Source organism: Anabrus simplex, chromosome 1 (assembly GCF_040414725.1).
Source record: "Anabrus simplex isolate iqAnaSimp1 chromosome 1, ASM4041472v1, whole genome shotgun sequence".
Lineage (NCBI taxonomy): Eukaryota > Metazoa > Arthropoda > Insecta > Orthoptera > Tettigoniidae > Anabrus > Anabrus simplex.
The window spans coordinates 1,084,493,465-1,084,515,560 of NC_090265.1; the positions used below are offsets into that span (position 1 = coordinate 1,084,493,465).

The window sequence follows — 22,096 nt, forward strand, 5'->3', positions numbered from 1 at the left end:
GAGACCATAAGATAGCGATGTACAAAACCGTAGCTGCCATTTCGAACTCCAAGGTGTCGAAATCTTGTCACAAAATCTGTGTGACAATGCAGATGCTGGACAACCCTTGAATATTGCTGGTTCGCTCAGTGCACAGCACAGTGGAGTTGCAGTTGTGCGGGAGAGGGAGAGAGAGAACGAACTACCAGGCTACCACACGCCAAAGTCACTTCACTGTTAGGGAATGAATGTGAAACATAAATGAGGTGTGTTAATTGCATGATAAAAACACAAATATTTTTGGCACCATGCACAATGAATATGCACTTTATGGCCACACAGTCCTTCACAGTTTTCCTTACTTGCTTGAAGGCAATATTTCGCAGGCACTTTGAACTCCATTGTGTAATTGGTTGCGAATCAAGAATATGTCCTTGAACTGTGGGGAAGAAAACTGAAAATGAATGAAGGATTTCATTTGCATTTTCAGTATACTGTTTCTCTAATAAACATCAAACTGATAGCCTTCACAAGCCAGCACAACATCTCTTAAACAGTGATACAAAGCCTTCCATTGCTGAAAGAAAAACTTACCCAAGGTCTGTATTTTCCCTGTAGTGCTGGGAGGAATCTGAAGAATGTCTATACTGTTTCCTGGAGGAATGTCTTCAAGACAGCTTTTATCACTATAAGTAGTCCAGGAATGTAACAGTAGCAAATACTTCTCTTCCACGAATGGAAAGTGGGATTCTTTAAATCAGTAACTGAATTCCATTTTGTCCATTCTCTTGAGTTTGTAGCTGTTACAATTATATTTATGGCATGAAAAATTTTGGGTCCAAAATTCCAGTTGCCTCCTGTAGTACAATGAATATTTTCGAGAAAAGAGTACCGGCCATACTAATTCTAGGTATAATTGTGTACGAATGGGTGAGTGCACTAAGTGATTGAGCAACTGTTTCTGTATGTTTCTCACCAACAAACCATAGAGTCCTTTTTGCTTTCATTTTGCACACAAAACCACTCTGATCTGTACTGCACATTGAAGAAGGCATGAAGTCTAAAAATTGCTCTGTAGCTGCTTCCACAAATTTCTTTGCAACTATATTTTTCATCTTCTTCTTGAAGATATGCATGGAATAAAATTTTTGTGATTTTTCTACTTTGTCTCTTGAAATTTTCAAGGCCCGCAGTCACAGATCTTTTGTAGTGAACTGTAAAAAGAGCTATTACATACCAAGTGATTTGTTGCAAAAAAATGGAATGCTTTTTTTTTTTTTTTTTTTTTTTTTTTTGGAGAGAGATGTGGATTTATACAGTTCATGCAAAGTACATGCTAAATGCGGTGTACTGATGCCAGATCGACTGTACATACACAGTTGCACTAGGCCAGGCATATGATGTGACAAAACTCTCACGAAATGCTGTATTTTAAAGGACGAGAATTAGCTGCTGCACATGGAATCAGTTTATCAGATTTGAAGGTAAGCCGAGGCTGGGTGATTAATTTTATGAAGAGAAATGGACTTTCCCTTCGATGAAGAACAACAATATGCCAAAAAATACCAAATGATTTCAACCAACAAGTAACTGATTTTCATCGCTTTGTGACTGAGAAGTGTAAAGTGAAGGAATATTTGCCCTCCCAAATAGGAACCACAGGTCAGACGCCAGTCGTTTCCATATGCCACAAAGTCGAACAGTCGATAAAAAAGGGACATCGAGTGTAATCCTACACACTACTGGAAGTAAAAAACAACGATGTACTGCAATGCTTGCTGTAACAGGTGATGGTAGAAAGGTTCCACCTTATGTTGTTCTAAAATGAAAAACAATGCCTAAATTAAAATTTCTGCGAGGGATCTAAAATTTGTATCCAAGAAAAAGGGTAGATGGACACGTCACTCATACAAGATTGGATACAAACAGTTTGGGAGAATCTAGCAGGGTCCTTCCTTTGATGTCTGGCCCTTCTCATGTTGGACAGGTTTCCTTTTTTGCTGGTATGTCATTATTATGTACTTGCATGGATTGTACTTTTATTAGTTCATGTTTATTTCACTTTATTTCATATTGTCAGCTTTTAATGGGAAGAATATTTTCTAGTGTTGGTACTTCAAACCCCCTGATGTAGCCTTGATTTTCAGAAAATAACTCATGCTGGAATTTTACACCAAATGATGATAACCTCAAATGAGTTGAACCAATTGTGTGTATATTATATTTGATGTATCTTATGAATGTAAATGAATTGTAAATCATTTTTTAAATACCAGAATTCCTTGAATAATTTAAGAAACAGAAGATTTTGCCTGTATTTTTCATCAAAACAGTGCATTAATTACACAAGAAAATATGGTATATGTCATAAATAAGCAGACAGTTGGTTAAATGGTAAAAATCATGCTCACCTTTGAGGTTGATGTGACAGTTCTCACCAGCATACCATTGGAAGCACTCACATAACAATTGATCATCACCTCGAGAATAGCAGGTACCATGATAGTGGCACTGTTCACAGCCCACTAGCTCAGCTGAGAAACAGAGACAAGTGACCATGAGAAAATGTAATGTATTAATGATAATAAAGAGACAATATATTTCTGTCTGTGGTACCTGAGCAAACACGGCCAGGGAAGAGTTTGTTCTCTGAGAGGTCTGCAAAGCCTTCTTTACAGCTGCAGGTATAGGTACCCCTGAGGTTGAAGCAACGAGCGTTCTCTGAGCAATCGTGGAAGCGAGGATTTTCACACTCATCAAAATCTGAAATGGAATTACAGTATTTGAACTATTCAGTCACTGATTATTTAATTATATGCATCTTAATTTTACAATAATTATAGCTTATCTGTCATTTTATAATTAGTTAACTAACATTAAGAATAGGGTTCATATACATCCCATATTTTACAAGATCCTACAGCCATCCCAACAACAAAAAATGGGATGCACAATTATCCTGTATTTTGTCGATTTATGTTGAACATGAGCCTGAATAACAAGTCATATATGAAATAATTCAAAAATCAGAATCAAAAATAGATGTCTCATTCATAAAAATTTCTTGTCAGTTCCAAATACTGTCATTTTGCAAGAACAGTGTCACTAGTGCCTAGAGTATTGGGTAATAAATAAGCACAACTTACTGAATACAACACTGATTTGCTATAAAAGGAACCCCCTGTGGGTGGGGGTGGTAGAATACAGCCATGGTATCCCCTGTCTATCATAAGAAGTGACAAATAGGGCCCCAGGGGCTCTTGATTTGCAAGCATGGCTTGGTGACCAAGGGGCGCTTAGCTGAGTCCTAGTACTTCCACTTACTTGTCCCAGGCTCCTCACTTTCATTTAACCCATCAGACCTCCATTGGCCAACTCTTGTTCTTTTCCAACTCCAACGGGGTTAGAGTATTTGAGACCTAGGGAGTCTTTCATTTTCATTCCCTTCATGGTCCTTGTCTTTCTTTGTCCGATACCTTCATTGTACAAAGTGTCGGATCCCTTCCATTTTTCCCCTCTGATTAATGTTAATAGAGGAAGGTTGTCCAGTTGTAGTTCCTCTTGAAACAATAATCATCACCATCACCACCAAAGAAATACTGCTATTTGATGAGGTGATTATGGAGTAAAAAGATACAAAGCCAAAACCTATTGGAGGAATTTATTTTGAATATTGTTCAACAATGTTGAAGTGAAGGGTTGTATACATTCAATATTTTACAGAAGATTGATGACTTCTACACTGCTGACACAAATGCTAGTACTGAAAGACTACTTTTCTGGATGAACTTCTTGTGGAGAAATGAAGAGGTTATTTGTAGAATCTGTGAAAGCTATGCTGATTGCTTAAATCTTTTTCAATGGGAACTGTATGGAATTTCATTCTTTAATTGAAAAAATACATTTATCTGTGAGGTGTATTGTAGATATCATGCAAAGATCAATGCATTAGCCTTTCCTTTAGTGTTGTTTTAAATTCAATTTTAAGATTGATGTGTGTTTTTTCTTTTTGCTGATGTTTGTTAAACAAGAAAAGCAATAAAATTCTGCCAGCTTATTCAAACCAAAAGAATTTTGTAAATGTTTAAAAAAAATATGAGCCCTAGGGACTATTATTAAAGTGCTCAAATATGTTTAGTGTATTCTGATTGAATGTAGCCCACCTTTTATTTTACTACGTGTACGTACATGCATTATGATTATATATTATGGAGGATATGTACAAAGATAAAACAACATGCAGTCAGCTATGCAAAACAACAGAAATCTAACAAAAACATACAGTTGACAATATGGGATTTTGAACTCAAAATAATTGTTCATTATGTGGATGATCAATTCCGTGTATAGCCACATCAGGCCTTGAGGCATACTTTAACACAACAAGCCATCCTCAGTACCAAGAACTTTTTTTTTGGCCCAATAATCCCACTCTTGGATAGCAGCTTCCATCAGTTGCATATTAACTGGAGTGTTAGAATTGTGGACAATTGTTCACTTCAATTCACGTCATGCATATTCAACAAAGTTCATGTCCTTTGAATATGCCAGCCAAACCATTCACTGTATACCACGTGTCTGAAGGAACTGATTGACCACCCTGGCTTGACAGACATGAACATTATCATTCAATAGTGTAAAACCCTCACCCACAGTGGCAGCAAATTCTGTAATTACAAGTTCGAGGATGTCGTTTCTATAAACCAGACCGGTCATGTTACGCTGGATATGATTCCATCCCGAAACTCCCTCATTGCTGATGGTGTTCTAGGATGAAGGGCTCATTTCATCTCTCACCAGATTGCCTCCAGATGTATGGGTGGAAGCATATGTTGACCTCATCAGAAAAGAGCGTACAGTTCTATTGTTCTCAATGCCAGGGGCTATGAGTAGTTGCCCACCTCACACAAGCTGCCCTGTGGTGTCATTTAAGAGAAGCTTTTGGTACAGGCCTCCATTAAATCTGGCCTCTGCCATACAGCTGATTTCATACTGTCTGATCTAACACATTTACTATGGTGGTTCTCCAAATATCCTGGCAGTTACAGTGGGCCTATGATGTGCTGAAAGCAACAAATATTGATTCTCTCTGTGAGTTGTTTTGATACAAATCCCATCTGTTGTCAATCAGCAACCATTTGTGTCTCCCTGAACTATTTCCAAACTTTGGAGAGGCAACATCCACTTGCCACCATCCATCATGCAGCAATGTCATAATTTTCAAATGCAGTTGGTAGCAGAAATGGGTTATTTTAACAAGTTTACTTCAGCTCTGCATGTGCTGTCTCTACACACCAACCTTACAAGTAATAATGTTATACTGATCAATATGACAAATAACCCCCCAAACCCCATGGCGCAACAGCCCCGAAGGACCATGGCCTACCAAGCGACTGCTGCCCCGCCCGAAGGCTTACAGATTACGAGGTGTTGTGTGGCCAGCACAACGGATCTTCTTGGCCATTATTCTTGGCTTTCTAGACCGGGAATATGACAAATGCCTTCTATCAAATAAATATTGAAGCGGATGTGGGTTTAGCACCATTGTATGTTTCAGACATTGGCCTACGGTGCATACTGTAAACATTTTTTCAGCACTGTAAATGAAATGAATCCAACTAAAACTAAATTAATGACAAATAGGAATGGAACGTCTATCATCAAAGGTAAAACTGAATGAAAATGAAAACCTGCACCTACACAGGCCAGATGGTATCTATGAAGATCAGGACCAATGGAGAAATAAAGAAAATGCATAAGCTTAGCTTAAAACAAATTTTAGAGTTTGAAATTCATATACATATACGGTTTATAAAGCACAATTTGTATCAGCACACAATAATTTTAATTTATCAAAACCAGTATTCACAATTATATCCCATCATCAGTGAAAAGTTTAAAATTAAATTTAAAATTATTTAAAACATAAAAGACTGTATCCACATAAAGGTTACCATTAATTGGTTTAAAATAAATGGCCAAGTCAATTTGTACTGCATAGAAAGAAGAAAAGGAGAAGGTTAGGCATATATATTGTTTGTTGGTTTGGTCACCTTTATCATTATTTTTTTCTTGTCTAAATATAATTTTGTCAATCATTCTTTGGTCATAACCATTCACTTTTGCTAGTTGTTTTATTATTTTTGTTTTTTTAATTCTTTAAAGGAAATGAACAATGTAATCTTTACATATTTTTGAAATGAAATAAATAGAATCTTCAATATTTTCAAGAAATTCAATGTCAAAGCATTCAAAATCAAAAATATTGTAAGAAATGTATAACTATAATATATTAAATAAAATAATATATACACTAATTGAGGAGTATACAGGCCCACATATAATTACTGTACCAAAAACATTTTTTCAGCACTGTAAATGAAATGAATCCAACTAAAACTACATTAATGACAAATAGGAATGGAACGTCTATCATCAAAGGTAAAACTGAATGAAAATGAAAACCTGCACCTACACAGGCCAGATGGTATCTATGAAGATCAGGACCAATGGAGAAATAAAGAAAATGCATAAGCTTAGCTTAAAACAAATTTTAGAGTTTGAAATTCATATACATATACGGTTTTTAAGCACAATCTGTATAGAAAGGACTAGCCAGGTACTAACTGTAATATCTTGAAGGAATAGGTACTATTAGGTACAGGTATTAACATAGTTGGGGAGATGAAGGATCTGGTTACAGAAACATGGAAGAAGTTTAAGGAAGCAGAGGTTATTATCGATGGGATACCGTACTCTTTAGGAGAAATACTACTGGAAGGTAATTGAGGATTTAAATGAGACTATGTGTATGTGGTAAACTGGGAGTGAGATTTGTAGATCCTAATGGGTGGGTAGGAGATAGGGATCTATGCTCAGGTGGCCTTCATTTGAACTGCAGTGGTATGTACAAGTTACAAAGTTTGTTTAGAAGGATTATAGGAAGGTGAATTCAGGGAAAAAGGTTGGACTATGGAGCAATGATAAGTGTACAGGGATTTGGAAGTCAAGTAGGGATGGCATAAAAATATTAGTGTTAAACTGTAGAAGCTTTTTTTTTTTTTGCTAGGGGCTTTACGTCGCACCGACACAGATAGGTCTTATGGCGACGATGGGATAGGAAAGGCCTAGGAGTTGGAAGGAAGCGGCCGTGGCCTTAATTAAGGTACAGCCCCAGCATTTGCCTGGTGTGAAAATGGGAAACCACGGAAAACCATCTTCAGGGCTGCCGATAGTGGGATTCGAACCTACTATCTCCCGGATGCAAGCTCACAGCCGCGCGCCTCTACGCGCACGGCCAACTCGCCCGGTAAAACTGTAGAAGCATCACAGTTCATAACTTATGACTGTAGAAGTATTGCAAAGAAAGGAATAGAGTTAAGCAATTTAATATGTTGTATTAACTTACCAGATATTTTAATAGCAGTTGAATCATGGCTGAGAAATTATATAATGAATGCAGAAATTTTCTCATAGAACTGGAGTGTTTATCATAGAGACAGGATAGGAATGAAAGGAGGTGGAGTATTCATTCTGGTGAAAGAAGAATTTGTAAACTACAAAAAAGTTAAAGATGACAAACATGAAATTGTAGGTGTAAGACTCACTCTAAAGATAGTAAGCAACTTGATGTTTATGGAGAGTACAGATCTGGAAAAGATGACGCAGATACTAATTCAGAATTATTGATAAGATACTCAGCTATGTGGGAAATGATATGGAAAGGAACGTGATTGTAGCAGGTGATATCAATTTACCAAAAATCAATTGGGAAGTTAATGCGAATGACAGGAAGCAAGACCAACAAATGGCAAATAAGTTAATCTATGAAGGACAGCTGTATCAGAAAGTGATGGAACCAACTAGAGGGAAGAATATTCTGGATATGGTGCTGGTAAAACCAGATGAGCTCTATGGAGAAACTAAAGTAATAGATGGTATTAGTGACCACAACACTGTTTTTTTTATTTTTTTTGTAGTTAAAAATAAATGTGATAGAAAGGAAGGTTGTAAAACTAGGACTATTAGGCAGCACTACATGGTTGTTAAGACAGTCATGAGGGTGTTTTTAAAAAGTAATTATGATCAATGGAATATGGTAAATAAAAATGTAAACAGTTTGCCGGATGGGTTTAAAGCAATTGTTGAATGTGAAAACAAGTATGTACCTTTAAAAGGGGTAAGGAATGATAAAGACACATCATTTTTTAACAGAGAAGTAAAGAGACTACTTACTGTATTTACAACCTGCACCTCCTTCTTAGAGTTAGAAATGATTGTGGAAGTACAGAAAAATTGAAGGTAATTACTAGGAAATTGAATCTAGAGAAGAATTCAGCTAAGGATAACATGATGACAAGCATAATTGGCAGTCATACAAATTTTAGTGAAAAATTAAAGGGTATGTGTAGGTACTTTAGCAGAAACAGATTCCAAGAAGGACATTCCAGGAATCATTAATGAACAAAGGGAGTGTGTATGTGAGGATCTACAGAAGGCAGAAGTATTCAGTTAATATTATGCAAAGATTATTGGTTACAGGGATAATATCCAGATAGAGGAGGTGACTAATATGAACAAAGTACTGAAATTTACCTATGATAACAAAGACATATACAATAAGATTCAAAAGTTGAAAACTAGAAAAGCAGCTGAAATTGATAGGATTTCTAGGAATATAATAAAGACAATGGGTTGGGATATAGTATCATATCTGAAGTATTATTTGATTACTGTTTGCATGAAGGAGCTACTTCAAGGAGTTATATGAAATGAATGGAGAGTTACTATAGTAGCATAAAAGCAAAAAAAATTTTTTTTTGCTGGTTGTTTTACATCGCACCGACACAGATAGGTCTTATGCCAACGATGGGGCAGGAAAGGGCTAGGAGTGGGAAGGAAGCGGCCATGGCCTTCATTAAGGTACATCCCCAGCATTTGCCTGGTGTGAAAATGGGAAACCACGGAAAACTTTTTTCAGGGCTGCCGACAGTGTGGTTCGAACCTACTATCTCCCGAATACTGGATACTGGCCACACTTAAGCGACTGCAGCTATCGAGCTCGGTAAAAGCAAAAATACAGGCCAGTCAGTTTGACAAGATTTGCATGTATGCTCTAGGAAAGCATTATTTCTGATTATATTAGACATGTTTACAAAATTAATAACTGGTTCTATAGAAAGCAGTTCAGATTTAGGAAAGCTATTCCACTGAAGCTTAACTTGTAGGATTCCACCAAGATATAGCAGATATCTCAGATTCAGGAGGTCAAATGGTCCCTATTGTGATTGACTTATCAAAGTTATTTGATAAGGTAGATCATGGGAGACTACTGGCAAAAGTTGGTGCAATTGGACTAGACAAAAGAGTGACTGCATGGGTGGCTCTGTTTCTACAAAATAGAACTCAGATAATTAGAGTAGGTGAAGCATTATCTGATCCTGTAATCATTAAGAGAGGAATTTCTCAAGGCAGTATTATTGGATGCTAAATAAAACCCTTGAAATAAGTAATTTGTTGTAATTTTTGGAGAGGAGGAAAAGTTATTAGGCATAGAAAATGTAATAGCAAGGTATGGTATGGTATCTACCCAAATATTTTCATAGATTTTGCTGGATTTCATGAAAGAGCAGTGTGAATCCTTATTACAATGAGAAGTTGAAGATTTCAGACATGATTAGAATATTTGTCAATGTCTAAATATTTTGCAGATGACTGGTCTTAAAATGGAGAAAACTCCTCATTATAGAGCTTATTCTAGATGCTCTAAATGCTAGGGAGTGTACAGTCTGAGAGCCCTTAATTTCAAGTAAGAATCATAACAATGAACAGACTTTTTCAATTTATTTTATATTTACACTATTTGAATGATAATAGTTAAATTTTTGTTGATTACCTGAATAGATGAATGTAAGGAGATATAAATCTGTGTTATTTTACATTGGTTGAGAGATGTGATGTAATTAAACACACCACTTCAATACTTCAGCGTTACTGAACAGAGTGTATTGTCTCCTCACCAACGTGTGTACTGCGTGGGAATGGAATTTTATGTAGGTAACCTAATTTATCTTCTAAGAACATTTAGAAAGTTATTATAGTGACTATTTATTTTCTTTAATATCATACTACAGTATTATTAAATATAATTATTCTGGTTGGTGAGGACTTGCTTTAAGAAAGAAGTACCTAAACAATTTGAGGAGCACAATGGATTGTATTATTTTTCTCATACTACAATTTACTATGGCATATCTGAATGAACAATAGGGTTTATCTGCATAAAAGTACTTTCCTGTGTGCGATAACAGACATCCTGCTGATCCAAATTTTACAATGCTACTAACCTTCAGCTTCCAGGTGAACTACTTGATCCTTGTCTGCATACAGCTGGGTACCACCAAGGCTGTAGTTGGAAGTGCGCAGGGACTTTCGGAATACATCCTTCAGACGTGCCTCATCAGTGTTGTCAGATAACTACAAAATACAGGAAAAATGTAATTGATTATTCAATGCACAGTAATAAAAAATATATGCAATATGATAATTTATATCCTTAATGATACTAATCTGACAAAATATGATAACTGGCCAATGAAAAACAATAAAAACAATTAATTGTAATTTATACCAATAGTACATTACTGAATGATTGAATGGTACTGTAGTACATAATTTTTCCATTTGTAATTACTGTAAAGGAAATCATGTACTAAGTGCAATTTAAAATTTGACAGGATTGAATGATGCTCATGCTTGCAAAGATGTGTTTCCAAAATATATTTCCATTCAATATTTTGTGTGTTAATAATCTTGATACTGAATTACAAAAAATTTTCTCTAGGAGAATATAACGTTAAATATGGCACAAAACTTGAACTGAAAGACGATACTTTTAACCCATGAGTGGTCGCTATGTGAAATGTTCTCTCACATTACTTTGTATTGTGAGTTTACATCTCAGTGATGCAAGGGAGATGACTGTTCCCTCATCTAGCTGAGTTGATAACTGTCGTGAGTAAGGCGATTCACATTTGAAGGGTAGCATCCCTTCCTCTAGTCAGAAGAAAGATTCATGTGAGTTTGTGCACCCTTTGTGAGAGGTTCTTTCATCATGCAACCAGTGGCATTGGTGTTATGTTGAAGTCGAGAGGGAAACTTTCTCCTGTTGTACGCGTTAGTATTGGACTTAAGTCGCACACAAAACATTCTCCATTTGAAATTACTGATAAATGAGTCTTCAAAAATTATAAGTCAAGGCTGGGTAATAAGAGCTATTACAAACTCCAGCCAACTCAAATGTTAGAGAGAAGACCTAAATGTATTGTACCAGTACTTTATTCTTGCATTTGTATTGCAACTGTCAGAAAGTTCTATATTAATAACAATGTTATTGGTTTTACATCTCAATAATTACTTTTTACGGTTTTCACAGATGCCAAGGTGCTGGAATTTTGTCCCACAGGAGTTCTTTCACATGCCAGTAAATCTACGGCTGACGTATCTGAGCACCTTCAAATACCACCACACTGAGCCAGGATCGAACTGGCCAACTTGGGCTCAGAGAGCCAGCGCCTCAACCGTCTGAGGTGGCACTCTTGTGAATAATACATACTGATATGTGACTGAACAAATGACTAATTTCCATTAAGTGGTAATTTGTTTCTGTAATACACGGCTAATAATTTTTTTTTAAAAATCTAAAATGTATAACGCATACTTTGCGTCTCATTTCAGTAATTCATTTCACTTTTACACCCTGCAAAATTGTGGAAAATATATTTCTTTCAAATGAAGTTTAATGTGAAAGAAAGTCTCACATACGACTACTCAGGTTACATTTAAGCTAGCGACTAATCGCGCGTTAACAATGTAACATTGTAACATCCGCACGAGTGGCATGTGATGTGATCTCAATGAAACAAATTAACCTACCGCCACTAATTCTATAAATTAGCTGTTAAATTAACAATGAAAGCAACAATAATTATAATGTCTACCCGTTAGTTTGGTTTACTGATACAGGGTCGGAGATGAGGTGCGATGAAATCATATGGCATGATTTTATAGCCAGATACTCTTCCTGATGCCAACCTCAATTGACGAGCTAATGAAGATGAAATGAATGATGGTGAATGAAATTGGGTAAAGAGTTGGAAGGAATCGGTTGTGGCTTATGAATAGGAGCTGTCCCAGCATTTACCTGGAAGTGAAAATGGGAAGCCACACAAAAACCATTCTCAGGACAGCCAATGGTGGGATTCTAGTCTACATATCTCCTGAATGTAGAGCTCAGTTCCAGAGCCATAGAGCATTACCATGTGTAACCACTTTGTTTATTATTATTCTTATTACTATTATTATTATTATTATTATTATTATTATTATTATTATTATTATTATTATTATTATTATTATTATTATTATCATCATCATCATCATCATTTGCATATGGACCCTGTTGGATCATGCATTACATTTATGATTCGCCTTTCTAACAGACCATATTGCTTTCATTATTTCGCTGTGTGCCTGTCTTCTTTCTGACCACTTAAACACTGATCTTTTAGGGACTTCATTCTCCGGCTTTACTACCCTTGTGACGGTAAATGTTTCTCTCCACTATTTCTGATGGTTCTATCTGGTCCTTTTCCACATCATTTTTGACATCTTGTATCCATGGTACGTTCTTGTGTTTTTCAATGTATGTCAAAATCTTGTGGGTTAGTCTTGAAGACGATAGTCTGTGAACGTGTCCATAGAATTTCAGTCTCCGTTTCCTGACATCTGCGGCAAGGTTAGACAGTATTTCAGTAGCTTTGCGTGATTTGAGTCTATACCCTTCTACCTTTTTATCTGGGCCCAGAATTTTCCTCAAGATCTTCTTTTCCTCCTTCAAGATGTTTTCCAGATCACCTTTATTATTAAGAACCAAGATTTCACTTGCATACAGCATTTCAGGTTTAATCACCACATTATAATGTTTGATTTTTGTATGTATAGACATGCATTTCTTGTTGTAGATGTCACGGGTTCTCCAATATGCTCTTTCGAGTTTTTGTAATCGAACTTTCTGTGCTTCCTTTTCCAACCCTGTTGGTTCTAGGATCTCACCAAGATATTTAAAGTATGGAACTCGTTTGATGTGTCCATATTTTGTTTGTAATTCCTGAATGTCGAATTTAGTGCAAATAAACTTGGTCTTCTCAAAAGAGATTTTTAGTCCAGTTTTCTCAGCGCATTCCTTGAGGATTTCAATCTGTTTGATCGCTGTCTGTTAGTATCGCTAGGTCGTCTGTGAAAGCTAAACAACTGACCGTAATGTCATCGTTCTTTCAGCCAAGTTGAATGGGTCTCCAGTGCTTCTGAACTTTTAATTCCTTCTCCTATTCCCAAATGGCCTTGTCTAGAACAAGGTTGAAAAGCAGTGGTGACAGTCCGTCACCCTGTCGCACGCCGGTCTTAATGGCAAAGGGCTCCGATACTTCATCCATGAATTTCACTTTTGACTTTGTGTCCATGAGTGTTTCCTTGATGAGTCTTAATGTCTTTGGGTCAAGCCCTTGTTCTTCTAAGATGTTAAAAAGAGCTTTCTTGAAGTCGACGAAACTACAAATAATCGGAGAGTTTCGGGTTGCTCTATATTTCAATATCATCTTCAAGTTAAAAATTTGTTCAACACAGGACCGCCCAGGTCAGAAACCAGCTTGATATTCTCCAATTTTGTGTTCAAGCTGTTCTTGTACTCTTTGAAGAAGACACACGGAGAGAATCTTGTAGGTGATTTGAACGAGAGAAATCTCTCTGTAGTTATTTACATCGGTTTTGTCACCTTTCTTGTGTACCGGATGGATAAGTGCACATTTCCATTCTTCAGGTAGCTTTTCTTTTTTCCAGATGCCTATGATTATTAGTGTGAGCTCCTCAAGTGTATTTGGGCTTATGTTCTTTAAGAATTCTGCAACTATGCCATCTTCTCCAGGGGCCCTGTTATTTTTGAGTTCAGAAGATGTGTCTCTGGATTTCTTCTTTGGTAGGTGGTGGAGATTCAGGGTTTATGTGTACAGGAGTTTCTTTGGGCCATCGTAATGTTGGCTCCTGGCAATTGAGTTATTCAGAGAAATATCGGGCCAAATCCTTACAATTATCCTGGTTAGACAGCGCAAGTTTTCCGTCCTGTTTTCGGAAGCACAAATTCTGTGGGATGTATCCACAGATTCTTCCTGCGAAAGTCCTGTAGAAGTCTCGCATATTGTGATCTCGGAAATCTTTTTCTATAGATTCCAGTGGGTCCTTCATGTTTCTCCTCTTCGTTTGCCTGATTACTTTTGACGTTTCCTTCCTTGTCTGAGGATAGTGTTGTTGAGCCGTGAGTGACTTCTTACAGTTATATTTCTGAAAGGCTCTCTTCCGCTTTTCCAGTGCTTCTTCACATGCAAGAGTCCCACCAAGGGTGTTTCGTATTCTTCTTCAATGGAATCGTCTCTTTAGCTCTTGTAATGATCTTGTCACAGAACTGTTGCCAGGTGTTAATAATAATAATATTAATAATGATGATGATGATGATGATGATGTTATTTTAACATTTGTTATAACTGCTAAAGGTTTTAGCAGACACTAGTACATAGAAATCTATTCTGTAGGAGTTCTTTGGCATAATAAAATCTCATAACAGGCATTTGTCACATGTACAAACCCTCAAATGGCACAAAGTAGAGCTAGGATTGAAAATGCCATGTGGGGAACAAAAGACTAATGACCAGGGAGCAATTTATATGTAAATACATATCTCTTTAGGAAGCTAAAATGAATTATATTTTGCATTATCTTTATGAATCATGATGTGTGGTTGAAAAATGGAGTATTCATTTTCCATATTTTGGAGTTTAGCACATATGTTCCATATTCTTCATCATTAAAATCAATATAGTCCATATTTTGGCTAAAAAGTATTAAATTATATTAAATTAGCAGTCCTCTCAATAATGGAGAAATAAATTAAAAATCTATATTTGAAAAATTAATATTTTAACTGGTGTGCAGGTCATTATTATGCCTGTCCACATCTGGGCTGATAAAATAAGCTGATAAGTGGTGTGAAGAAAAAGAGAGGTTGAGCGTGGAAGTGGTGGAGATCAGCCGGTCAGTACCGTGACTATCTGAATCACACTTACAGCACTGATAACTGCATTACATAACATCGACTGTGTCTGTGCCATAATTTCGTAATTAGGGAAATCTCATTCATCGACGATGTGCTAGTGGTTTCCAGATTAGTTCGTAATTCGGGCATTCCCTTTGATTGCTTCATAACTCCATCTAGTTCACTACCAGTCATTCAGAGTTTGAATTAGCAGTGAGACGGATCATAGTGTTCTTGTACGTTCAGTGTGTGCAATTGTATAATGATATTCATTGAAGACATTAACATTGTTTCAATATGCCTAAAGTAGCTCAGTCAAGCAGCTAAAAATTGAAAAGTTACATATCAGAATTTAAAGAAGATGGTTTATCAACTGACAGTAAGATATTATTTTGTAATTTGTGTCATTGTACAGTGACATCTACTCAAAGATTCCTTGTGCAACAAGTTTCAACCAGCAAACACCAGGCTAACAAACAACGAGATTCCAAGCAGAGACAGTTGTTTCTGACACAACCAGCAACTTCCAGTGTAACGTCCGAGTTCAACACCGATCTCTGCTGTGCTCTCATCTTTGCTGACATACCTCTCTTCAAACTGAATTCCTCGAGAAATATACTAAACGATCTACCCTGGATGAGTCAACGTTCAGATAAACGTACTGTTCAGCCATATACGATGACACTGTTCGGAAGATAAGGCAAGAGATTAAAGACAGGCCAATCTGGGTTTCCATTGATGAGACAACAGACAAAGAAGGCAGGTTAATTAGCAATGTAATCATTGATTTATTAAGCGAAGATTATTGTAAATGGATTCTCTTACACTGTGATGTTCTAGAAAAGTGCGATAACAAAAATATAGCAAAACTGTTCAATGAGGCTATGGGTATCCTCTTGCCACAGGGCGTTAAGTATAATAGTGTTACTTTTTATTAGCGATGCCACACTTTATATGATAAAAGCTGGAGAAACATTATATGTTGTATATCCTAAGATGACTCATTTAACATGTGTAGCGCATGCCTTTCATCGTGTGGCAGAAGTGGTAAGAGGCATTTACCCCAAAGTAGATTTATTGATTTCCTCAGTGAAAAACGTTTTTCTCAAAGCCCACAGAAGAGTTCATCTTTTGAAAGAAATGTACCAGAGATTCCATTGCTGCCTAAGCCGATTCTAACTAGGTGGGGTACGTGGCTGCAAGCGGTTGAATATTATGTTGAACATATAGTCTGTATTAAGAACGTTCTGCATGCCATGGACTCTGAAGATGCAGCCTCAATTGAAGCTGAGAAAAAAATTGTCTGCGATACAAGTGTGAGAAATAACTTATGTTACATTCAGCATAATTTTTCAAGCATCACAAAAACTCCGAAAAGGCTCCAAAACTTGCATCTCTCACTTTCTGAAAGTTGTGAAATTGTGAATAAAACTGTGGAACAACTAAATTGTGGTACAGGTAAAGTTGCAGATGTAGCAAACGTGAAGATGGCCACTGTACTTTCAAAGAACCCTGGATATAAAGAAATGACAAAGATTGCTGCAATGCTGTGTGGAGATTTAAGTGTAAAATTAACATTGGATTTAACCCCAGCAGATATTTTGAAGTTGAATTATGCCCCCATTACCTCTTCTGATGTTGAATGCAGTTTCAGTCAATATAAATCTGTTCTTAGAGATGAGAAGATTCACTTTCCAGCACTTGAAAGAACATTTTGTAATCCATTGTGTTGGTAACAGAGAATAAAAAATTGTGTGTTCTTCAAATATATTAAAATGAGAAGTGCAACATTATGTTGCATGTAGATCTACTTTGTTTAGCTTCTTTGAACTTTGATATTAAATAGAAATTAATGTTATATGTGTAATTTTAAGTCCATATATTATTCCATATTTCAATAAAAATAACTAAATATATACGTACATCTTTCAATAATTATTAGTACATATAAATCCGTTCCCTGCTAATGACTAACTGATTACACCACCAGGTTGGTGAAATTAAAATATTTTTAATAAGTGGATCAGGGTTGCTAATGCCTGCACAGTCAGCCAGTATTTAAAAAAGAAAAAAATTATAGGAAGGAGAGTTAGAGATTGGGATAATGTACCAAGGGAGATGTTCAATAAATTTCCAATTTCTTTGCAATCATTTAAGAAAAGGATAGCAAAACAACAGATGGGGAATCTGCCACCTGGGTGACTGCCCTATCAGTAGTGATCGATTGACTGATGATTGATAATTTGTACTGTGCAGATCATGTCTGTCATTTCTTTCATGTCTACTGTTCGTGCACCTTTTAGCGATACATGGACACCCTAGTGCTGAATGGGTCGACCTCGGGTATCTTCGAGTTTTGTATCGGCAACCTTTGAAACACAAAATATGAATCGTTTATGCATCGCTGTTCGACATATGGCGAACACTTTACGTACTAGTATTGTTGTTGTTAACACAGCAAAGCCAAACTATAGAATTCATGCTGGGAACAAGATTTGCATCGAGAAATGTTATATAATGTGTGTATGAAACAATTGTTGGCTTAAGATAATAAAGTTTAAGAAAATTCATATCGATCGATCATATTATCGATTCAATTCATATTTCATTTCCATTCAGTTGGCAATATTACCGGAACCGGGAGAGCTCCCTCCTTACTCCTCCTACCCATACAAAGAAATATTTCTAAAAGGTGCGCGGACTATACTACTACTTCTTGTACACAGTCGTCATAATGGGCATAATTTGATGGTGACTCTTGTTCTCCAACCAGATACAATTTTGAATTTCAGTATGATTAGAGAGACTTTTAAGGGTCTCATCACATTATCAGTAAGAATTTACACAAGTCCTTTAATCTCATTAAGAAATTGACCATTCAATAGTTCTATTCTAGAGACAATAACTTAAAACATACCGGTATTACACAAATTTTTGTCTTGCATTATTATCAAGTATATAAGAAATTATTATCATTATTAATATTATTATTCAGTACTGTAGTAAGTTATTAGATTTGCAGTATGTTGTTATTGACTCAGTTAAGGAGTAGATAAGAAACATCAAAGAATAATACAAGCAACTAGATGCTATGTTTATTTCTAATTAAGTCTGATGATTTCCACTGATGTCACACTTCCTGGAAGGTATGATAAGGATCAGGTATCTACGAGATACCAGTTAGAAGGAGGTGAAATGTATTCTAACTTCAGGTTATTAAGACACCAACAAAATCATGCACTTAGTACGTATGAATATTATTTGTCCAGTATAGATATGAGTAGGATATAATTGAAAATATTTAATAAAAAATAACAAAACTGAATTGGATATTACCTGAACATAGAAGTTGACAACTACTCCTTCTCGTTGTGGAGCAGGTTGAAAGCCACTGACAGCAACTCCATGGAATATATCTCTGAGATCAGACTGCATCACCATGCGATCTAGACCTTGCCTGGAAGCTTCCGCCAATTGCTGGAAACGAGGACCACCAGGTTCTTGTAGAGCTGGTTCATACCGCAATGGTTCCAAACCAAGGTGACCCAATCCCAGGTGCATGCTGTATGTATATGTGGCTGTAATTTCCAAGAGATGATCAATCAATAAATGAATCAACTTAGAACAACAGAAGTCAAAAAATTATTTTGTATATTTTAACTTATTTTTATGATGATGAAATGAATTATAATCATAAAGCATGGTGGATAGATTCAAGTTATCATTGGTAAGTCAACCACGGGATGCAAAAATAATGGATGCCATCAAAGACAATTAAGTTGTAATATACTTTTAATTAAGTTCTTAAATTTATTAAATAAGTAGAGAAAGTGGGTGAAGATTTTAGTTTTAAAATAGTGTAAAACTTTCCTTTGGGAAAATTAATTGGTCATAAATATGTCATTCTATAAATTAAACTGAAATTGATAACAATTCATTTATTTGCAACTAATGAATTATTTTTGAGAGATATCTATGCATCAAAAGGGGGAAACTGACTCAGGATCTATGAAACTACCATGAATGAAACAATCACTTCTCTGGAGTATGATGAGATGAGGCCTCTTTAATAAAAGATTATTACCTATGTACCGTAACTTCTACCACAGATGTAACTATTCTAATGCAATTTTAACCTTCAATAAAATAAAATAAAATTTCAAGGTCTATTCTTCACTAACTTTGACAACTGTTTATTTATTATTATGTCCATTGTTACTCTGAGTAAGTAACTCAAATTCTGATTACAGATGGCCTAATAGCACAGCCAAGGTACTGGTACTGAAATCTGGTCAACAGAGGACTGATTACATTCCCAAAGACAATGGATTCATTTAAACACAAATTTTATCAGTACTGTCTTCTAATTGATAAATTATATTGACTCTAAATGTGTGATCAATCTTAGTAAATGAGAATCAAATAGAGATGAGAATCCTTCTCGTTCGAGAGTCTCAAGGCCGGTAGCCAAAATCTCGTATCTCATAATACCTCTTGAGTCTGTGTGTGTGGGCGAACCATAATATTTTATAAACATTTCTATAGAGAAGTGTGGACTGGAGCTGTTTTTATAAAATGGTCACAATTCATACCGGTTTAGTGACTAACACTAACCTAACTTTCCACTTCAAAATTCATTTACCAATAATACAAAATACAATATACAGTAAAGTTACTATTTAAAGAACAAAATAATGACTAAATGTAGCACTGTGTGAAATCCACAAAAAAGAAGGAGAAGAAGAAGAAATATCACATTTTTGTTTAATCTTTTGTAACATATGCAGTATCTTTTTAAGATTTCTTGCCTCCAGAGTACTGTATAATGGATCTTTTAGATAACTGCTCAATGCAAATGGAAATGAAATAGAACAAAACCTGTTTAGGAATTTTTTAAGAATAGATGAAATATTGTTTGCAATTAGGTGTAAATAAAAATTGAGTGTTGTTATTCCTTTGAATTACCGTAACTTATGCTTTCTTTCATTTAAACTTTGCATTTAACTGTAAATGTACAACTACTCATTCATAAAGAAAGGAATGAAGAAAAACAGATTGTAATTTAAGCTACAAACACACCCTACAAAGTACAAGAGTTAATAGCCGATGCTTGACTGCCTTGAAATGCCTCAGAACTCTTCAAATGGCAAATCGTGCTTGGTGTACTTTTGCTTTCAAAACTAATACATTGGAAACAAATATTACAATACACTTTATTTTCTGGCACTTTTATGGAATACTCGCAGGCTTATTATCTTCTTTTAATAGCCATCAGTGAGCGCTAAAAATGTTACACTCAATAAATTATGCAGAAGGCTGCAGATCTTTCCACACCAATGTAAATCAAAGGCTCAAGCTTAAATGAAATGACAGATTATGTTACCTGCCTCGTGGGTTTATTGGGGTAAATGAGACCTTGCATCATCTTTCTTCTCTGCCTGTACATATGTGTTTGCTGTGAACAGAAGGGCAAACTGCCCCCAGACTTGTCCAGTTGATGGTGATATCACAGTGTGTTATCGCTCTTGCGTACTGTGTGACTCGAGACATGCACTCTTGTTCCCCATTCATAGAATCAAGTGATAGATAGAAAGGAACACTGAAAGGAACAAAGAGAAAGCAGAAACGAGTTTGTAAGGGGCTGAGTGGAAATTAATGTATTAGAGAGAGCTAATCTCTGCGCTGCTCTGCAACATTTGTTTTAAATAGGTCAGATAACTCATCGTGATATGCCCATTGTAGTCATATTGTTTTGCCTGCCCTTTTCAATGGTTTTATGAACATTTAATAAGAAGCGCTTTATGATACGCCGCAGTTCGTAGTCAAAATTTATCCATTCCGACCTGATCATGCCTCCTATTTGGTAAAAATCTAGCCATATATTCCCTTTTTTTTAATCCTGCAGTTCTTGATGTAAAGTTTGTTATTGTGTCACAGAAGGCAATGGTATTTTTAATTGCAGTTCTTCTAGATAGAACAGTTGTCTTGTGAACTCATACGTTAGTCTTGAAGGAGCATTTTTTACCAGGCAGAGAACTTTTTTAAGATACATGGCCTTCACTCTTCCTAGTGTAGCTAGATTATTCTTTGTTAGGTGTTCCCAGATAATATCTAAGACATATGTCATGATGGGGTCTGTTTGTACGTAGACTTTTTTCTCTTACCAGTATGTAAGTTATTAGAAACACTCTGCCATCTGTTGAAAATTTTTGGAAGCTGGGAAAGGTTAGAGAATCAAAGAGTATCTAGCGGGGAATAGTATTCTTCCACGATCAGAGGATGTGTAGTCTCTGGCTTGACAGGTAGTAATCAAACATGGCTGCATGCAATGACACAACTAATTCCTTATTATACTGATAGCAAAGTCTACAACATATTACCAAATAGAATAAGAAAATTAAAACACAAGGAATCATTTAGAAAACGGCAAAAATTTTACTTTTGGAGAAAGCACATTATTCTGTAAATTAGTATATTTTAGACAACTTAAACTAATTCATTTTGCCACTGAGTTTGTCATCATACTTTGTCCACAAAAGAAATGTACATTTACATCCTTGTATATAATTCCAGCTCATGTATTTAATTTTAAGTTGAAAAGTCAGCAGTTTACCAGTCATGCTGACTATGTAAATGATTATGTGACTATAAATCATTAAGTAGAGCATTAAAGAAAAATACAACATTTGTTACCAAGATAAAGAGATGTGTTGTTCAAACCCTTAACCCTTTAGGACTGGCCATGTTTAAGAGGAGTAGGTAGTTTAAAAATATGAGGTGCTGTGATGAAAGGGATCCAAACATGTATTTTCTGTTCTCATTTGTTTTTCTCATAATTAAGATTTCTATATGATTATTTTCCAAAATGCTGAGAAACTACTCACTTTCACAATGAATAAAAAAAACCACAGAAATTTGAAAAAGTAATTGTCTTTAAAAAATTTAAGTTTAATCTATCAATGAATTATCATCTGT

General features: G+C 35.7%; 1 protein-coding gene across 1 annotated transcript in view; it reads right to left on the reverse strand.

Annotated features, from left to right (window-relative positions):
• LOC136858083 (mucin-17) overlaps positions 1-22,096 on the reverse strand; it is a 103,029-nt gene that overhangs the window by 23,059 nt on the left and 57,874 nt on the right. Inside the window, exons 7-10 of the mRNA XM_068225292.1 lie at positions 18,458-18,699; positions 10,326-10,455; positions 2,596-2,742; positions 2,391-2,513 (exon numbers count right to left, since the gene is read on the reverse strand). Of these exons, the coding sequence (XP_068081393.1) occupies positions 2,391-2,513; positions 2,596-2,742; positions 10,326-10,455; positions 18,458-18,699 (642 nt within the window). The remainder of the gene's footprint in view (positions 1-2,390; positions 2,514-2,595; positions 2,743-10,325; positions 10,456-18,457; positions 18,700-22,096) is intronic.